The sequence below is a fragment of the Dipodomys merriami genome, unplaced genomic scaffold (genome assembly GCF_024711535.1).
Source record: "Dipodomys merriami isolate MVZ:Mamm:240054 unplaced genomic scaffold, mDipMer1.0.p SCAF_33, whole genome shotgun sequence".
In the NCBI taxonomy this organism is placed as follows: domain Eukaryota; kingdom Metazoa; phylum Chordata; class Mammalia; order Rodentia; family Heteromyidae; genus Dipodomys; species Dipodomys merriami.
Genome location: NW_027204826.1, coordinates 6,777,763 through 6,798,154, shown reverse-complemented (window position 1 = coordinate 6,798,154; position 20,392 = coordinate 6,777,763). Strand labels below are relative to the sequence as shown.

General features: G+C 39.9%; 1 protein-coding gene across 4 annotated transcripts in view; it reads left to right on the top strand.

The window, feature by feature from the left end:
• Herc2 (HECT and RLD domain containing E3 ubiquitin protein ligase 2) overlaps positions 1 to 20,392 on the top strand; it is a 152,250-nt gene that overhangs the window by 8,711 nt on the left and 123,147 nt on the right. For all 4 annotated transcript variants that reach the window (XM_070043051.1, XM_070043050.1, XM_070043052.1 and 1 more), the window contains exons 3-7: positions 2,864 to 2,978; positions 13,071 to 13,208; positions 16,695 to 16,914; positions 17,722 to 17,822; positions 19,032 to 19,188. In XM_070043051.1, coding sequence (XP_069899152.1) covers positions 2,864 to 2,978; positions 13,071 to 13,208; positions 16,695 to 16,914; positions 17,722 to 17,822; positions 19,032 to 19,188 — 731 coding nt within the window. The remainder of the gene's footprint in view (positions 1 to 2,863; positions 2,979 to 13,070; positions 13,209 to 16,694; positions 16,915 to 17,721; positions 17,823 to 19,031; positions 19,189 to 20,392) is intronic.

Below are 20,392 nucleotides of genomic sequence, written 5' to 3'. Positions count from 1 at the left end.
CAGCACCCAAGCCCAGAGTTTAAGTCCCAGAAATGGAAGAAAAAAAAAATTTAGACTTCACAAGTGCTTAAAGGGTCAGGTCATAGAATGTCATTGAGTTATGCTCAGACCTCAGTTTTAGGATTAGCATCAACAAGACCAATGAATACATATTAAGATTTCCCCCCCCCTTATAATTTCTTTTCCTAATGTGTAGTTTAAGAGTTGTTTCTTTTTTATAAACAGAGGTTAATGTGCTTGTTGACTTCTTGTAGCTTTGCTTTTTTTGAGTGTGTGTTGGTACTCGGACTTGAACTGGGGGCTGGGCACTCTCCCTAAACTTTCTTTGCTCAAGACTAGCACCCTATCACTTGAGCCACAGCTTCTCTTTGGCCTTTGGTGTTTAATTGGAGACAGGAGTCTGACTGACTTTCCTGACTGGGTTGATTTCAAACCTCAATCCTTATATCTCAGCCTCCTAAGTAACTAGGATTACAAACATGAGCCATGGTGCCCAGCTAGGTTTGCTTTTTTTATGATATAATTGTCATTTTCTGATGACAGAAAGTGTTAATATGTTTTACAACTGAGATTCACAATCTTGCTTTCTTCTATATCCCCTCAGTGTCATTCTACAGATAGTCACTGGTATTCACTTTTCTTTTTTTCTTACATAAAAATTGGCATAGTGAATAGCAAATAGCCAAAGCAATCTTGCACACACCAAAGGCAATACCAGGGGTCTGGGAGTATAGCAGTTACCCTACTTCAAATTATATCCCAGAACCATAGTAATAAAAACAGGATGGTACTTGTAAAAGCAACAGACATGTAGACCAATGGAGTGGAATAGAACATCCAGAGGTAAATGCATGCATCCATAGCTGTCTATTTTTCCATAAAGGTGAGAAAGTCCTATTTTGAAGGCATAAATTAAAGAAAAGATCATCTCAGTTTATAAGTAATGCTAGGAAAACTAGATACCCACATTCAGATAACTGGAACTAAATCATTATCTCTGATCCTGTATAAGAATAACTTGAAAATGGATCGCATACTTTGTGTTAAACTCCTGAGACTTTGAAACTACTCTAAGACAACATGGAAAAACCCTTCAAGATGAAGGCAGAGACAAGTAGTTTTTCTACTTGAATCTTAATAGAAATAGTCCCTGCACCACAGAGGAGACAATGGTGTACTACTTAGTAGGAGAAACGCTTTGCCAGTAATGATCTGACACAGTATTAATATTCAGAATTTGTAAACACTGAAAACGTTTAACACCAAGAAAATCAATAATCTAATAAACAAATGGACAAATAAATGGAACAGATACTTTTCAAATGAAGAAATAAAAATGGCCAATAACTATGCTAAAAAGTGTCATCTGTAGCTATCAGGGAAATGCAGATCAAATATGAATTGAGTTGGACACATGCTTGTAATCCTAGGTACTCAGAAGGCTCAGATCTGAGCATCACAGTTTGAAGCCAACCTAGGTAGGAACGTCTGTGAGACTCTTATGTCCAGTTAACCTCCAAAAAGCTAGAAGTAGAGCTTAGGCTCAAGTGATAGAGTGCCAGCCTAGAGAAGAAAAGCTCTGGGACAGCACCCACACTCTGAGTTCAGGATGGACACAAAGCAAAACAAAAACAAAAAAACCCAAACTAGATTTGAGTTGAGCATGATATCGCCTCTCAGTTTCTTGGGAGGTAGAAAGCATGAGGATTATAGTTGGAGGCTAGCCTTTGCAAAAAGTTAAAAAGATTTTTTTTTTTTTAACTTTACAAATAAGCTGGACATGGTGGTTCATGCCTGTAATCTCAACTACTTGGAAGGTGATGGTAGAAGACTCATAGACCAAGACTGATTCCTGGCACTATCCTTTCAGATAGTGAGCCCAGTCTGAAAGATAAAGTAAATCAAAGAGATTGGGGGTGCTGCTGAAGTTGCCTTTCAAAACAAAAAGAATGCATTGAGATTTACCCACTTTGGTCAGAATGACTACTGGGAAAGAAAAAAGAATGTGAGGGGAAAGGGAGCCCTATACACTTGGGTGAGAATACAGATTAGTCCACCACTATGGGAAGCTGTGTGGAGGTTCTACAAAACTCTAAAGATACAAAAATAAAAACTACCATATGATGCAGATATACTAATGCTAGGCATGTGTCTGCAGGAGCCAAAGGCAGCATTCAATAGTTACTGCACACTCATGTTTCTCATTGTACTATTCACAAAAGCCTAGTCATCGGCTCTGATTCATGCCCATCACTAGATGAATGGAAAAAAGTGTGTGAATGTGGTCTTGATTATATATAACTATATTATATATACACACATATAGTATTAGCCTTGAAGAACTCAGTCACGTCAGTGACATGAAAATGAGTATAAGTAGAACTCGTTATAATGGAAAGTAAGCCAGAAAAACAAGTATTGTGGAAGTATTATGTCACGTGGAATCTTAGAAGACAGAAGGGAGAGCTCATATCTGGTGCTATTCAGGAAGCTGAAATCTGGAAGATGACAAATACTAGGCTGGCTGGGCAGAAAATTTTGCTATACTCACATCTCCAAATAACCAGCAAAAAAAGGCCTGGAGGAATGGTTCAAGTGGTAGAGTTTAGCTTAGTAAACTGTGTCCTTCCATCCCTCCTCCCTCTCCGTTCCCTTCCCACCCCAGTTGTAGTATATACATTGTTACTCACTTTACCCTTTTCACCTCACTGTGTTAGATGACCTTCATTGAATGTTATTTATTTTTGAATGAATTGTTGGATGAATTAATTACTGAATAATTGAATAAAACAAAGGGAAGCGGGAATTTCCCCCATGTCTTCCTTTGAGAGTTCAGATGTGTTTATCTGTTTGTCGTTACCAGCTTGCATTCACAAGAGATGGGCTCTGTGGCCTGTGGAATGAAATGGTTAAAGATGGAGAAATTGTGTATACTGGGACAGAGTTAGCCCAAAACGGAGAGCTCCCTCCTAGAAAAGGTAAGCATTTTTAACTATTTTTTTTTTTTTGTAAAGATCCATCATAGAAATTCCGTGATGTGCTATAGAAAAAGGACATTTGAGTAGCACACTTCTCTGAAGTTTCATATTTTGTTTAGTGATGATTATCTAAGATGTTAATTAATATTCCAAGCTGCCCAGATTTCATTGTTTATGTGCACTGATGGCATTTTCATTGCAAAATCAGCCCCTTGCATTTGTGTGGTCTTATTTCCTATCTGTTGTACAGTTTGGAAGTTGCTAAAACTTTCCTCCTTTAAGTTGTTTTGCCTAATTTTTTTTTTGACACATAGTCTTTTTATATAGCTCAGGCTGGCTTGGAATTCACTATATAGCCCATCCTGACCTTGAACTGATGATCTTTGTCTCTCTACCTCTCAAGTGTTGGAATTACAGACATATGCTCAATATTGATTATTGTAATATTATTCCTAAAATTTTTCTTGTATAACTCTCCTTTTGCAGTAAAATGCCAGTAAACAATCCTGTTTAGTTTGTGGTTAGGAAAGGAAAGAGACTCGTGTACATTTGTTCTTAACCTTGACTGTGGACAGAGTCATCATTAAGACTTTCAAAAGTAATGGATGCTTGTACTCAACTCCAAACTTGTTGAATCCAGAAAGCCTCAGTTGAATTCCACTACTGTTTGTTGGTCTTACTACCTCAAAGCCTTCAAGAGAAAACTATTACTTTTTCCCCTTTGTAGAATAATTGGAATCCTAGATATTTGAAAATACATGAAAGGCTGGGGGGTGCTGGGTGCTAGGCACCAGTGGCTCATGCCTGTAATCTTTGATTGAAGCCAGCCTGGGCTGGAAAGTCTGTGAGACTTTTATCTCCATTTAACTACCAAGAGAGCCAGAAGTGGAGCTGTGGCTCAGGTGCTAGCCTTGAGCAGAAGAGCTCAAGTACAGAGCCCAGGCCCTGAGTTCAAACCCCAGGACTGGCACAAAAAAAGAAAACAATACACAAGAGACAGTATTAATGTATCTCTTTGGTGACAATGTCTAGCAAAGTGAACTCCTGTTTCTTTTGGTACAATTTCCATATAAATACAGAAAAACAGAGATGAATATAGTTAGTGATTGTGAAACCCTCCCCAAATACTGTGGGGCTCCATTTGTTTATTACAGGGCTCCACAGCTTTCTGCATCCATTCCCTGTATTCAGAAGTATGCATATTCATTTATTTATATATTTATTTATTTAATGCTGGCACTCAGACTTGAACTCAAGGCCTGGGCCCTATCCAGCTTTTTTGCTCAAGTTTTTGCTTTACAACTTGAGGCACAGCTCCACATCCAGTGTTTGGTAGATAATTGGAGATAAAAGTCTCTCCTCTGGGCACGGTGTCATGCCTATAATTCTGGCTACTCAGGCTGAGATCTGAGGATTTTGATTCGAAGCTAGCTCAGGCAGGAAAGTCTATGAGACTCTTCTATCCAATTAATTACAGAAAAATCTGGAAGTGGTGCTATGGCTTAAGTGGTAAAGCACTAGCCTTGAGCAAAAGGAGTTCAGGGATAGCACCCAGGCCCAGAATTGTAGCCAAAACCCAAAAATCTCTCAGACTTTGCTGCCGATGCTGACTTCAATCCACAGATCTCAGCCTCCTGAATAACTTAGGATTATAGGTGTGAGCCACTTATACTCAGCTGTTTTTTATGAAGTACCTTTGATACTTTTTGTTCTTTATTCTTTTAAAAATCACGTGGCTAGAAAACAAAAGATAATTGTTCTTTGTGCACATCAGTAATCAACAGGGAATGTTTTTTGACATTTCAACTTAAAAGTTTCTATTTTGTGTGTGTGTATGTATGTGTTTGTGTGTGTGTGCATGCACACGCATGTGCATGGGCATGTATATGTGCACACCAGGGCTTGACCTCAAGTCTTGCTCAGGGCTTTCAGTTAGCTTTGTAGCTCACAGCGGACATTCTACCACTTGACCCATGCCTGCAATCCAACTAATTTGCCTGTTAATTGGAAGTAATGCCTGGGCTGTCTGTGAACCATGATGCTCAGATCTTACCCTCCTGAGTAGTTAGGATTACAGATGTGAGCCCCTGGTGCCCGAAAAAGTTTCTATTTTAAATGTGACATAATAAGTACTTTTTATGATTAGAAAATATACTTTTTAATAAATAGGTTCATACATATCATGTTTTCTTATGTGGGTTTAAACCCAGGGCTTCAGTTCTGGAACTCAGTTGAACCACAGCCCTGGACCCATTTTGTTTTAGGAATATTTTGATAGAGTCTGCAGTTTTTGCCCTGGGCTGACCTCAGACTTTGATCTTCTTATCTCCATCTCTTGGTCCTCTTACCTCAGCTTCCCAAGTAGCTGAGATGATAGGCTTGTTCCTTTCCACCTGCCTCACTTCTTGGTTGAGATAGGGCCTCAGCAACTTTTTGTCTGGGTCAGCCTCCAACTAATAGTCCCGATCACCTCCCAGGTAGCTGGGGTTACAAGTGTGAGCCATTTTGTCTGGTCTCGAGTTCTGATTCAGTAAGTTTGTGGTGAGCCTTGCATTTGCCTTTTAAACATGTTTCCAAGTTGTGTTGATGCTGTATACTTGAGGAATACCTTATTTCCCTTGCACAGGCCTGGTCTGTTGCATTGGGAGAAACCAAAAGAAAGGCAAAGTGTTTTCTTGTGCACTCATTAGAAAACAGAATAATGAAAATGTATCTACTGTATTCCAAAACAAGCACAGTTGTTTTTTTCTTCATCCACTTTTTGTCCTTCATAATGATTCTTCACTGTTTTGCGTCTTGAGAGCTTTCTGGAAAGCTTTAGTAGCCTACCTTTAGTAGTCCACCTTCCGTCCTTCTTGTGTCAGCTGTAAATAATGACGTCAGCCTCCGTTGGATCCCTTGCTTGTCTCTGGAGTCTGTTCCCTACAGGATCAACAGTTCCTCTGTGGCTCTGAAATTGGCCTTGTTTATGTGGCCGTTAGCTTATACCCCGAGGTTTCTAGGGTATTGTGTTGGAAGGGAGTAGGTAAGAGTGAAGTCTTTGGCAAAGTGATGACATGTCCCAATATTATCCAAACAGACACAATGAAATCTTCAGCAAGGTTGCGTTCTTAGCTGTTCTGAGAACTTGTTCAGAGCCCACCATGGGGGTTAGGACCCATGGTGGGGGTTAAGGCCCACTTTGAGAGTAAGAGCATGGCAAGACATTGAGGTCTGGACCCGTCTCCAAGCTGCCACTGCCATCTGGAGAACTTCATTTGTTTGATTTTATGGTTCTTTCCCTATTGTGGTCTTGAGTCAGAGGACAATTCAAAGGACAGCCACAACAACAAGCTGATGAGGAAATCATGCACATCCACCCTACCTGATTTAATTTCTAGGCCTTTTTGCTTGTGATCATGCAGGCACGAATTCTCTGATGTGGGAACCAGTCTTATCCTAAAGATCATTCCAGTCTAAAGATGTCCTGACAGAATTATCACTCTGATCTTGGGAAAATAGAGTCCAGAAGCTACTAGGAGACGCTGAGCAGCCAAGGCTGGGCTGACACTTCTCTAGAGATGGCTCATTGCCTTCCTTCATAGAAAGGAAGCCCTGTAGCAAAAGGCTTACTATACTTTTAAAAAATGGTCAGCTTTGTCATTTTTAATATAGTTTTCCAGGTGTTGTAAGTGAAGGCAAAGGTTTTCCCTCATTTTTTTTACACTGTTTCTCCTTATTTGTATTTCTTACTATCTTATTTCATGATGATTGGTCAGACATTTTTGTCTAAAGCTAACAGTATTGCCTTGCATTCATATTTGTATTTCTCTGCTATCATACTTTTTTTTTTACTTAACCTCAGCCATCCATTCATTTTGACTTAATTTCAGCCATTGGTACTAATTATAATATTTTATCTAAATCAAAACTAATGGCCCCACCCACCACATCTGTTATTTTTCTAGACCAGTTTTCTAGGTGTGTACAATTCAGTCTGCTTCAGACATTCACTCTCTCAGTAAGCACAGACCCCAGAGAGCATGCGTCCTACAGAGCATGTCAAGTGTTCATCCTTCCCAAACCACTCACACTTCTACCCGACCTATAGACTTGCAGGTTTTCAGGACATGACCTTCAGGTTTGACAGTTAGCTAAAATGACTCAGAGAAAAGACTCACTTGTTTATTCTACCTTTAGAATATACAAGCAGGAGCAGGCAGATGGGAAGAGATGTACAGCACAGAGTGTGGGAGTGGGGAAGCTTGCCCAGTCTGTGTCCTCTCTGGGCATGCCCCTCCCTCCACGCCCACATCTTCCATCTTCACCATACGTTTTGTAACTAAATCGTTACCCTTGCTCCCCTGCTTGAGGTCAGGAGCAAATTCCCCTCCTCTAATGACCTATTTGATTGTTCTGATGACCAGCCCCAGTACTAAACTATTTTACGCTTATAATCTCATGCCTGTAATCCCAGCTATGAAGGAGAAACAGGAGGAGTCTTAGTTCAAGACCAGTCAAAGCCAAAAAAACAAACAAAAAACACTACCCTATTTGAAAAATAACTAAAAAATACAACCAACAAAGCGGGGCGGGGGGGTGAGGGTCGAGGTATGGCTCAAGTGATGAATGCCTATGTACCTTAGCAGGCCTGAAGCTTGAGTTCTAACTCCACTACTACAAAAAGCTAAAATTAAGGGGGAAAAATTAAAGATCTGAGGGGATAGCTGAAGTGGGAGTATAGGTGTGAGCCTTCATATCTAGCCTATTTGCTGTAGAAGACAAGATTTGGGGCAAAGATGAGATAGATATAGATATGATATGTAAGTGTTAAATATGTAACTATTATATATATTTATTTAACCAGTATATGAATATTTAATCTGTAAACAAGAGATTTAAAAGATGGGAAGTATTGTAGTTGAGCTCTTATGTCTATATTCTTTTAACCTGGGCAGATGTGTCTCCTGCTATCATAGTTGCAGTGAGACAAAGGCGTGTGTGTGTGTGTGTGTGTGTGTGTGTGTGTGTGTTGTGTGTGTGTTGTGTGCGTGTGTGTTGTGTTGTGTGTGTGTTGTATGTGTGTTGTGTGTGTGTTGTGTGTGTGTGTGTTGTGTGTGTGTATTTATCAGTGTGCCTGGTGGCAGGTGTGTTTGTATTCTTGCTCAAGAATCCACAGCTTAGCTAATGACTCCATTAATAGTGCATCAATGTCTTGAGGCTAACAAAGTTCTGGAACATGGCTTTTAAGTGGATAGACTACAGAATAACAGCATGATCTTTGGTGATATAAAAAAAGATTGGTAGAATTTTATAATTCATTCAAGGGGAATCTGTAATCTTACATTTTTCACAATCTTAACCATGATGTGGAAGTTCTATCAATTTGCCTGATGAGTAAAACTAGGGAATTAAGAAAATTCAGCTGTCCTCAAAGCAACACACAAGACATGCAAATGCATATGTTGTTATATTCCACGCTGTTAGCACCAAAGGGATGGATGCTTATCACTTGAGCCATAACTCCACCCTTTTTACCTGGGTTGGTCTTGAACTATGATTCTCCTACCTGTATTTCCTTTATATATAGGGTTATAGGTGTGAGTCATCATATCTAGATTATTTGCTGGCTCTGAACTAGGATCATCTTGTTCTCTTATCTCCCAAGTAGCTCGACTTACAAGGGTTACCTACTGCACTTGACTCCTTGCAAACTTTGCCCAGTCTATCCTCTTCCTCTATCTGCCTCTAGAGTATTACAGTCATGAACTTCCACTCCCAGCTCTTGCCTAGCTTTTTTGCTTAAGGCTAGCACTCTACCACTTGAGTCACACTTTTTACTTCCAGCTCTTTGCTGGTTAATTGGAGATAAGAGTCTCATGGACTTATCCAGCAGGTTGACTTGAACTCCTAAGTTTAATTGTTCCTCCTGCTTCTGCTTCCTGTGTAGCTGAGACTGTAGGTATGTACCACCATGCCAGGCTCATGCAGCTATTTTTAATTCAGTGTTAGGTCTCTTAAAATTTTTAACTCATTAAGTAACTTGTATTGTATTCAAGGTAATAAAATTTCCAAGTTTTATAGTTTTCAATAAAGGGTTAGTTCCTTCCCAGATCTGTTCTCTAGAAATCTGTTCTACACCACCCATCAGGTGTTATTAGTTTTGGTTTTTTTTTTAAATACAAATTCTGGATATAGGAATGTATACATAGAAGTTCAAAGTTTCTTTGGTTGATTGTATCCAGGACTTCCCACATGATTAGCAAGCAGTCTATACTGTGTAATACTTCCAGCCTACAAGATTTATTTTAAATAGAAATTAAAAATTCTTGTTGGATATGGGTAAAAGGAGAGATATTCCAAAAGTGAAACACCTAGACCTTATAGGTTCTGACTGGATTTTGTCTTCTTTGAAGATAGTAAGTATATCTTGCCTGTGTCCCAAGCCATTGAATTCTATGCACTCCTGTTCTTCAGTCTGAGACACAGTGGTGTGAGCAGGTGGATATCATAATTTAAGTCAGAAACAGGGTTGTAAATGCAGTACAGTAAATGCAGTGACTTCATCCTGGCTCTAATGTACCTGGTTTATGATCAGGTAGTCATATTTGATAATAACCCTGAAGCCACAGTCTGATTATAAAGTTTTCCATGCAGCTTTAATGTGTTTGTCTCTTATAGTTGGCTGAAAATGAGAAAGTATGCAGGAAAACCTCAACAAGGGTTATTCTGTGGCAGTTTTGTTCATTATGACTCAAGAAAGTTGTAGTATTGTCAAGGTGAATTTATACAGCATTGTTGGATCCAAAATTAGTTAGGCTATTGCCTGGTTTCTGTGATAGCTAACCTGTGGTGCAGGTGTCTCCTTGGCCTCTGGGAAAGATCTGTGGTGTGTGCAGGTGCAATAAAGGTGAGGGGCTGGGGGGTGGGAAGGAAGGAGGGACTCAGGGAACTTCCCTGTACCTCAGTTCTGCTTTGCCTCATTGTCTAGCTTCAAGGATCTGTCTTCTGTAACATTGCCTGAATGGATGTGCCTCTAGCCCACATCGTTTCTATAATTTCTTACTTGATTATTAAAAGATCTGGAATGGTATTGCCTGTTTTGTGTTAGGCATTTGGGATATATCAGTGAACAAAACCAGACAAGAAAAATGAAATGAATAACTCCCGTCCTCCCAAGAAACAATAACAACAAAAACATTTAGAGCTTACATTCTAACTTTCTAATATTTGTCCATTTAATATGGCATTGTTTTAATTCTTATTTTCCTAAACATGAACTTGAGTGTCTTCTTAGCATTAGACATTTGGCCTTTCCTTTCCTTTTCCCTTCCCTTCCTTTCCCTTCTCCCTTCCTTCCCCCTTCCTTTCCCTCTTCCTTCCCCTTTCCCTTCTCCCTTCCTTTTTTTTTTTTTTTTTTTTTGGTCGGTCATGGGGCCTGAACTCTGGGCCTGGGCACTGTCCCTCCGCTCTTCAGCTTAAGGCTAGTGATCTACCACTTGAGCTCACAGCACCACTTCCAGCTTCTTTTTCTTATATGGTACTGAGGAAACCAACCCAGGGCCTCATGCATGCAAGGCAAGCACTCTACCATTGAGCTGCCTTCCCAGCCCTCCTTTCCTTTTTTTTTTTTTTTTTGGTGGTACTAGAGTATAAACCCCATCTTTTTTGCTTTAGTTGGTTTTTTTTAGCCAAGTTCTCTTGTTTATCCCTAAATGGGCCTGAACTGAGAGAGCCTCCCATTTATGCTTCCCAAGTAGTTGGGATAACAGGTGCATGCCACACACATACAGCTGTATTGGTTGAGATAAGAGTTCTGAAAACTTTCTGTCTGGTCTGGCGTGCAGCTGAGGCCCTCTCCATCTCTGAGATTACAGCCTTGAGCCATCACACTCAGCAGGAATTCCTTGCATATATATTTGTCTCATTGGCTTCAGTATTGTGATGTCTGTCATATTTGGTCTCTGTCTCCAGTTCCTGACACAGGTCTCCTGGAACAGTCCTCAGTTCCTGATGATGGATGATAGGAACTTCTTGTTTTAGTATTTGGTTTCAGTCCCTTTCCCAACTGAAGAGATTCTGAAACACTTGGAATCTCTGTAGCGATGGGTTTTTCATACCCTAATGAAAGTGGGGGAGGTGGGGAGGGACTGCAGCTCCATGTATCTGTGGCTCTTATGATCCAGACCCTTCCACCCTTGTCTTATCTGCCTTTTCTCTTCATTTGTGCTAATATGATACCTTTTATAGTAAACTGACCACAGTGAGCAAAGTGTTTCCCTAGGTTTTGTGAGTCATTGTGGTAGTCCCTATGCTTTCCCTTTCTGAGGTTTTAGTTGTATATTGTCAACCTCCATCTGAAAATATGAACTGGAAAATTCCAGAAATAAGCCATTTGCAAATTTTAAATTGTGTGTGCTGCTCTGAGTAGTGGAATGAAATCGCGCATAGTCCTACCTTGAATGTGTAGTGCAATCTACCAGGAGGTAGTTAGTAGCTGTCATGTTAGCTGGTTGTCAGGTCAGCTGTTGCTATTTGGCACTGAGTTCAAGTAACCCAGATGTAGTAACCCAACAATACCACACAGTTCCTGTGTCATTCTCCCAACTTCCTCCTTGTCATATAGCATCACAAGGAGGAGAGAATAAGTGTAAGATAGTGTGAGAGACAGGGAGGAGAGACTACTTGCATATAACTTACCAAAGTATAGTAATTAGTCTATCCTATTTTTAGCTGTTGTTAATCTCTCAGTGTGCTTAATTTAGAATTAAACTTTCCCATGTATGTATGGGGGGAAAAAGCAGTATGTGTAGGGTTTAGAAGTGTAGCTTCAAGTATGGGTCTTGGAACTCAACAGGAGGTCTTGGAACCTGTCTTCCATGGGGACTACTGTATAGCAAACTGTTCAGTACCTTTTCACTGATGTATGTGAAGTATATAGATAGAATTGCATAATATAAAATATATAGGTTTCCTTTAGGCTGCTAGGGATTGAACCCAAGGGCCGTTCGTGCTAAGTATTTATTATCTCCCCTCCAGCCTAGATTTATATTTGTATTTATGCTATTCATATGAATATTTTAGTAAGAACATTTTATGCCAGGACTTGTTTGTACTTCAGAGTTGAGGTGGTTCTTTCTCCTCTGTCCTGGTTATAAGGGAATTTCATGGCGATTGTTATTAACTGAGCATCGCTCATGGTCTGAGGTCATGTTCTCACCTCTTTTTGAATTAAGTTCAGTGCATGGCTGTGAATCCTCAGTTATCATTGGAGGAGGGATTGTACAGTTACAAGTGATTTTTGAATCAGTTCCTTCCTTGTATAGAGCAATTGGGAACAACTGGAGTAAAGCAACTAGTGTGAAATTCAAGTAAGCACATTACTAAATGCCAACTTTCTTAGTTGGGAAGTCTAGTAAACAATGGATGAAATATTGTGTACGATATTTTTTGGATTTGAGTGATGTTAGTTTCTTTGTCTCCCTTTCCTCTGGCAGTATTGAACTCAGAGTAGGTGCTCTAATACTTAAGCCAGCAATATCCCCACCTACCCACCGTCTTTCCTCTTTAGTTTTTGCCTTGAGTCAGCTTCTATCTTCTTTTTTGTTGTTGTTTGTTTATTTTGTTTTGTTTTGGGCTTGAACTCTGGGCCTGGGTGCTGTCCCTCAGCTCTTCAGCTCAAGGCAAGCACTCTACCACTAGAGCCACAGCGCTACTTCCAGTTTTCTGGCAGTTAATTGTAGATAAGACTTTCCTGCCTGGGCTGGCTTTGAACTGAGATCCTCAGATCTCAGCCTCCTGAGTAGCTAGCATTACAGGCGTGAGCCACTGGCATCCAGCTCCAGCTTCCTATCTTGATCCTTCTACTTACATTTCCCACTTAGCTGGGATTACAGGCATGCACCACCCTGGCCATCTTTTATTGTCCCTTTTAATAAAATTGTATAGTCATTTATTACTAAAGAGGTCATCCTAAACCTGTTAAAGTTATCATTCCTGTTTTTCAAATTATTTAGTTAATGATGTGTGTTTAACTTTGGGAGAAACATTTGCAAAGAGACTACGAAATGACTTTTTGTTTTGAGAAAAGCAATTACATTTTTAATTTTCCAGATGATGGTGTTGAAACCCAAAGTGGAACCAAGAAAGAAGATCTAAATGACAAAGAGAAAAAAGATGACGAAGAAACCCCTGCACCTACATTTAGGGCCAAATCAATCCTGGAGAGCTGGGTCTGGGGCAAGCAACCAGGTATGGCAGCCCTCTCAGGTTTTCTAACCTTGCGTCTTGATCTGCTACTCGTTTTGACCAACATAGATGAACTTCTTGGTTTGTTAATGGAATTTTCTGAAATTAACCTTTTTTGTATTGTGGTGAAATATATATACATATATATGTGTGTGTGTATATATGACAAGACTTGCATTGCAAGTTTTAAGTGTACAGTTCATTTGCATGAATACATTTACACTGTGATTGGACAACATCACCACATTTGTTTCTAGAACTCTTCATCATAACCAAACTGCCACCAATGCTACCACTGTTACACTTTTGTGATAGTGCATTTAACTGTTCTAGGAATCATGCAATATTTATCCCCTTGTATCTAGCTTCTACATATGAGAGAAAACATGTGCCATTTATCTCTCTGAGGTAGGCTTACTTAACATGATTTGTTCTAAGTCCATTTCTCTGCAAACCCAATTTTTTTTTAACCAACAAGGAATGAATGAAGTTTTCTTGTACAAATTTGTAGATTATAAAATGGACAATTTCCCTGACCATACCAACTGCAATTTTCTCCTGAGGGTTTACCTGCTAATATCAGTTTTCTTTGTTTGCATGAACATACATATAAATATGTGTATGTGTAATTTTAGTAATGTTACTTACCTTGTAATACTGTCTTGTGTCTTGAGATGAGCTGTGTGGGTCAGGCCAAGTGTTTATGCTGTTATCTAGCATGTATTAGTGTAATCTAAAAATTAGTTGAAATGTGACTTGATTTTTTTTTAAATTTTTATTTTCATCTGTCTTGCTAGAAGTTGCCAGACTATTTTCAGAGACAGTTGATTTCATCTCTTCTATTCTTCTGGGGTTTTTTTCTCATTGATTTTGCTTTAATCTTTATTCTTTGTTTCTGTTTGCATTGGATTCTGTTTCTTCTAACTCTTCTTCTTAAGTTAGAAGTTTAGATGAATGATTTTAAATCTTTTCTCTTTTTTAATACAAATATACATAGCCAAAAATCTCATCCCTAGAAGTGTTCACATCCCATAAACTAGGAAATATTTTTTTATTTCCAAAGTTTTTGAGCCAGGTACCAGTGGTTCACACCTATAATCCCAGCTACTTAGGAGGTTGAGGTCTCTGAGGATCATAGTTGAAAGCCATCTCAGGCAGAAGACTCATTTCCAATTAACTGGCAAAAAGCTGGAAGTGGACCTGTGCTAGTGGTAGCATGCTAGCCTTGAGCAACAAAAACTCAGGGACAGTGCCCAGGCCCTGAGTTCAGACCCAGGACCAGTACACACACACACACATACACACACACACACACACACACCAAAAACCAACAGTGTCCAGACCCCGAGTTCAGACCCAGGACCAGTACACACACACATACACACGACACACAATCAGACCAGTACACACACACACACACACACACGATGCACAATCAATCCAAAGACCAAGATTTCTTATTTTTATTCTCATACATTAGTTTTTCTTGGGGAGGTTCTCTATGACATTTCCATTCATGCACACATTGTGTCCTGATCAAGCTTGCTCTTTTTGTCATTCTCCCTTATCCCCACCTCCCTTCTAAAACAATTGCAGCAGGTTGTTCTGTTTTTTATATGTACAAATCAATGATTTCAATCATATTCATTTTTATCTACCCTCACTATTTACCCTCCCATCTCCATCTAATACTCAGGCCTGTTAGCAGAGCCTGCTTTATTTTCTTATCATTTTTTCCCTAAAGTGTAAACTAATTGTATCAAGGCATTTCATCATGGCATTTGACATGATATTTGAATTTTAGCCACATAACCCTCTCTCTTGCTTTTTCTTTCCTCTTGCCCCATTCGTTATGTCTTCTTCATATAATTACAATATATTTTTATATGATTTACATGCCCATTATTCTCTAAACAGTCTTAGAATCATTTTCTATGTGTCTCATAATTTTTTTCAACTTATTTATTATTTGAAAGTGTGTTAAACTTCCAAATATTAGAGGATTTCTAAATACCTCTTGTCAAAATGATTTTTAGTTTAGTTGGAGTCAGAAGGCATATTTTGTGTGTAAAAAATTTTGAGATTTGCAATCTGTCTGATTGTATTTTACTATTCTGTGAATCTTCAAGAGGTTTTTTTTTTTTTCCTTGTTTGAATCAGGGTCTTGATGAGCCTGCTATAGTTAAGTGTTCTTCAATCTTAGCCCTTTTCTATGAATCTTAAATGAGGTCAAATTAGATGATAGTATTGTTTAAGTGTACTGGCTTGAAATAATTTTCTCCTCACTTGCTATTTACCTTATTGGGAGAGAAGTTCAACTGACAGACAAGATTGGACTAACAGGAATGAGAACTCTCCACAACCCTTAGTTACTTACTTATTTGCTACTTTTAGTAAGTAATAAAGTAAATAATGTTGGCTAGGTGCCAGTAGCTCATGCCTGTAATCCCAGTGCGATTCAGGAGCCTGAAATCTGAAGATCATGATTCGAAGTTAGCCCAGGCAAGCAAGTCTGTGAGACTTTTATCTCCAGTGAAGCACCAGAAAATCTGGAAGTGGAGCTGTGGCACAAAGTGTGAAACAGTGCTAGCCTTAAGTAAAAAAAGCTCTGAGTTCAAGCCCTAGTACCAGGAAAAAAAAAAAAGTAATACTGGTAGTAAGATACAAAAAATTAGATGGGACAGGTAAAAGCAAGGGAAGTTCTGCAGTCTTTGCTTCATGAATTCTAAAGCCTTGTTATCAATTGCATGCACTTATATGTGTGTGTGTTTGCGTGCACATGTGCACAGACGCACACACATGTGCCAGTACTGGGGCTTGAATTCAGGGTCTTGTACTCTTGCTTAGCTTTTTCACTCAAGGTTGACACTCTGCCACTTGAACTACACTTCCTTGTCTGTTTTTGCCGGTTAATTAGAGATAAGAGTTTTTGAATCAGATCTGAGATCCTCAAATCTCAGCCTCTCCTGAGCAGCTAGGATTATAGGCTCAAGCCATCAATGTCCAACTTGTTTACATTTTTAATTTAGATCATAATAGTGTTGGCTAGAGATTTTCTCTCTGTCTTGAAAATACCCTGCTAAGAATGTAGACTTTATCATTTTTGTGTGTGTTTGTTTACTTATTTTTTTAAAGGTGGGATTGAACCCAGGGCTTCATGCCTGTTAACAAGCTCTATACTTCTTAGCTATACCCATAGTCCTATAGGTTTATGTAGACAACTGGTATATGTTTACAGAGTGGCATCATGCCAGGGAGGTGAATGGTCTTTGTCATATGCTGTACTCCTCTGTGTGCTTACATAACCCCTCTCTGCCTCAATTTCCTCACTCACAAATTGTATATACAGTCTAATTTCTGATCCTGGCTTAGCAAGATGTTTAAAACTGGGAGCAGATATTATGCACCTGGGTCTTTCCTGCTATCATTGTCTGAGCATTACAACAGAGCATGCACAAGGTATTGACAGGTTCTTATTTTGTTTCCTAGATGTGAATGAACTGAAGGAATGTCTTTCTGTGCTGGTTAAAGAGCAGCAAGCCCTGGCTATCCAGTCAGCCACTACTACCCTGTCAGCCCTGAGACTCAAGCAGAGGCTGGTGATCCTGGAACGCTACTTCATTGCCTTGAATAGAACTGTTTTTCAAGAGAATGTTAAAGTTAAGTGGAAAAGCAGCAACATTTCTCTGCCTCCTGTGGACAAAAAGAGGTAATAATAAAATGAGGGAAGAATACTGTTGGTGGTTCCTTATAAGATTCAGGCTCTTGGGCTCAAGGAGTGGCTTATGTGATTTGAACACCAGCTGAGCAAGATGAGGCCTGAGTATAAATCACACACACACACACACACACACACACACACACACACACACACACACACACACACACACACACACACACACACACACACACACACACACACACACACACACACACACACACACACACACACACACACAAAAAAAATCAGGCTCTTTCCAGGTGTAATGGTACATGCCTGTAGTCCTAGCTGTTTGAGAGATAGAGATAATATTGTAGTTTGAGTCTAGCTTGGGCAAAAAGTTACTGAGTCCTGATCTTGAAAAATTGAATACAGGATTTTATCCTGTATTTAGATTTTATTTTATCCTGTTTAGATTTTATCACTTATTTTTTAAAGTGTTTTTGTTTTGTTTTGTTTTGAATGGAGGCATGAGAATAGTCTGTTCTGTTGAAGTTACTAGTGAAGAAACACAGTTGGGATTTTTATCCCCAGTGATAAAATCTATATAATGTATTTCCATAGTCTAGATAAAACTTGATAGAAATCCACCCCTTTTGAGTTAATGAATATCATGTATTAAGTATGAGATCTTTATGCTCTATGTTGCATGTGTTAAGAATAAATTGATATTAAATTTTAAAAAGACCATTGGTCACATTGTGGTCCAAATCCTTCAAGTATTATTTATCTTAGTTTAGTGCTTTCCTGTTCCTCTCATTGACTGCTTCTCCCATCTGTATGTGTTATCTGCAGTTCTCGGCCCACTGGCAGAGGGGTGGAAGGGCTTGCCAGAGTTGGATCCCGAGCAGCGCTCTCCTTTGCCTTTGCCTTCTTACGCAGGGCCTGGCGGTCAGGTATGTGTGTATAGCTTGTCCGTCTGTTTGCCTGATCTGTGGGGAGGTTTGGGCTCCATAGTTTCTGCCACCATGGGTCGGTGGCCTGATCCCATATGCCATATCCGAGCACCTCACTGCCTTCATTTGTAAAAGAAGAGGTTGCAGAGTCATTAGGCTTTTTTTGGTCTGTGTGTAAAAAAACCCAAATTGTGGGACTGAGGGCTCAAGTGACAGAGCTCTTGCCTAGCAGTATTGATGCTATGAATTCAGTTCCCATTGTAGGGAGAAGGGATGCGTTTACCATCCTTTTTGGAATGCCTCAGTACCTGTTTATTCCTACAACAAAACAGTATAGTTTGAGCATTCCCTAATGTGAAAATACGAAATCCACATGGTCCAAAGTTCGAAACTTTGACCACTAACATGCAGGTAGAAATTCATACCCAATGTCAGGTGATAGTTTGTGGTCAGAATGAAGGCACACTAAAAATATTGCATACAATATCTCCAGACTCTGTAAGGAATATGTGAAACAACTAAAATTTGTGTTCAGAGTCACATTCAGAGTCAGATTATAGGCTCATGCCTATAATCCTAGCTACTCAGGAGGCTGAGATCTTAAGATTGCAGTTTGAAGCCAGTCTGGGCAGAAAAGTCCCCGTGAAACTCTTTATCTCCAGTTAACCACTAAAAAACTGGAAGTGGCACTGTGGCTCAAAGTTGGTAGAGTGCTCTAGCCTTTAACAAAGGAGCGAGGACAGTGCCCAGTTCAAGTCTCACGAATGACCAAAAAAAAAAAAAAGTCCCAGGGGTATCTCATTATATATATGCAGATACTCCCAAATCCAAAACATTTCTACTCTCGAGCATTTCAGATGAAGGATTCTCAATCTGCATTGCTCATGTAAAAGCCATCAAATAAAGAATTGACTTTTTTTTTTGGAGTTTTTCCAAGATAGATAGATAATTTTATATAACTATGAAGAGGCACATAAGCATTGTGTCTTTGCGTTTCTCCCCTAAGTGTATCTTCTTTTGGTGAATGGACTTTTGAGGCAGTATTGTTAGATTTCAGTCTATTGAGGAAGAAATGGAAGAGGTGTTACACATTCTTACTTGAAGGGTAGAACTCTTAACTAGGAAAATGAGGAGAGCGGTGCTTGTCAGCGTTGCCCGATAGCAGCCAGCCTGTGGAGTTCTTAGGAGGGGTCATGCATGTGTCCTCAGGTGAGGATGCAGACCTCTGCAGCGAGCTGTTGCAAGAGTCCCTGGACGCCCTGCGAGCTCTCCCAGAAGCTTCACTTTTTGATGAGAGCACAGTGTCTTCAGTGTGGCTGGAGGTGGTGGAGAGAGCAACCAGGTTCCTCAGGTCCGTCGTGACGGGGTGAGTGCTCTTCTCCTATCTGTCTTCCTGCACAACCATTCCACTGTGCTTAAGTCTCATTCTCATTGCCTTCTGGTTTTTCCTTGTGTTTCCTGCATAGTCCTGACTATGGTAGGCCTCAGTTCTCAGCTTTCCAGATGACTTGGGTTTAGAATATTCAGATTTGGCCCAGGAAGCTGTCACTTGGAATTGGGATGGACAGTGTCAACTGTTTTGTAGTTTAGTGGGTCGTTCTGATAGTTAGCAATTTGGTGATCCATCATTTGCAAGTGAGCACTTCTTGGGTAACTCTTGGTACCATTCTGGGGGGTGAAGGGAATGTTTGGCACTGAGTTTGAAATTTTGATAAATTATAACATAGGAGAAAACAACTACTGAAGCAAAACATTGAAACCAGGGCCTTGCCTAGCATGTCCCAGGCCCTAGGTCTGGTCCCCAAAACCCACCTCCAAAAAAAGTGTATTCCTTTTTTATTATGTTAGCTTTCTGTTGCTGTGACAGAATACCCGTGATAATGGACTTCAAAGGAGAAAGGCTCAAGCTGATGGTTTTGTAGGTCATTGTCACTTGGCCTTTTTGCTTCGGGCTTCTGGCAGCCCAGCATATCAGAGAGAGCAGGTGACAAGACAGATACTTGTTCACCTCCCTGTGGCAGCTGGGAAGCACGAAATCTAAGAAGAGGGGGCCAGGACCCAATATCCCTTTCAAGGGCTCACTCTACAATGACCTAACTTATTCCCATTAGGCCCTATCTCTTAAAGTTTCCACAATCTCCCAATACAGCTATATGCTTGGGATGAACCTTTCAATACATAGGCTTTTTGGGGACATTTAAGATTCAAACCAGGGATAGCAAATAGCTACTGTTTTGGATGCTGTGTATTTTGGTACTGTGTGTGTGTGTGTGTGTGTGTGTGTGTGTGTGTTTGTGTGTGTGTGTGTATACACCAGTACTAGAGCTTGAACTCAGGGCCTTGTGTATTTTGGTACTGTGTGTGTGTGTGTGTGTGTGTGTTTGTGTGTGTGTATATACCAGTACTAGAGCTTGAACTCAGGGCCTTGTGTATTTTGGTTGTGTGTGTGTGTGTGTGTGTGTGTGTGTGTGTGTGTGTGTGTGTGTGTGTGTGTGTGTGTGTGTGTGTGTGTGTGTGTGTGTGTGTGTGTGTATGTGTACACCAGTACTAGAGCTTGAACTCAGGGCCTC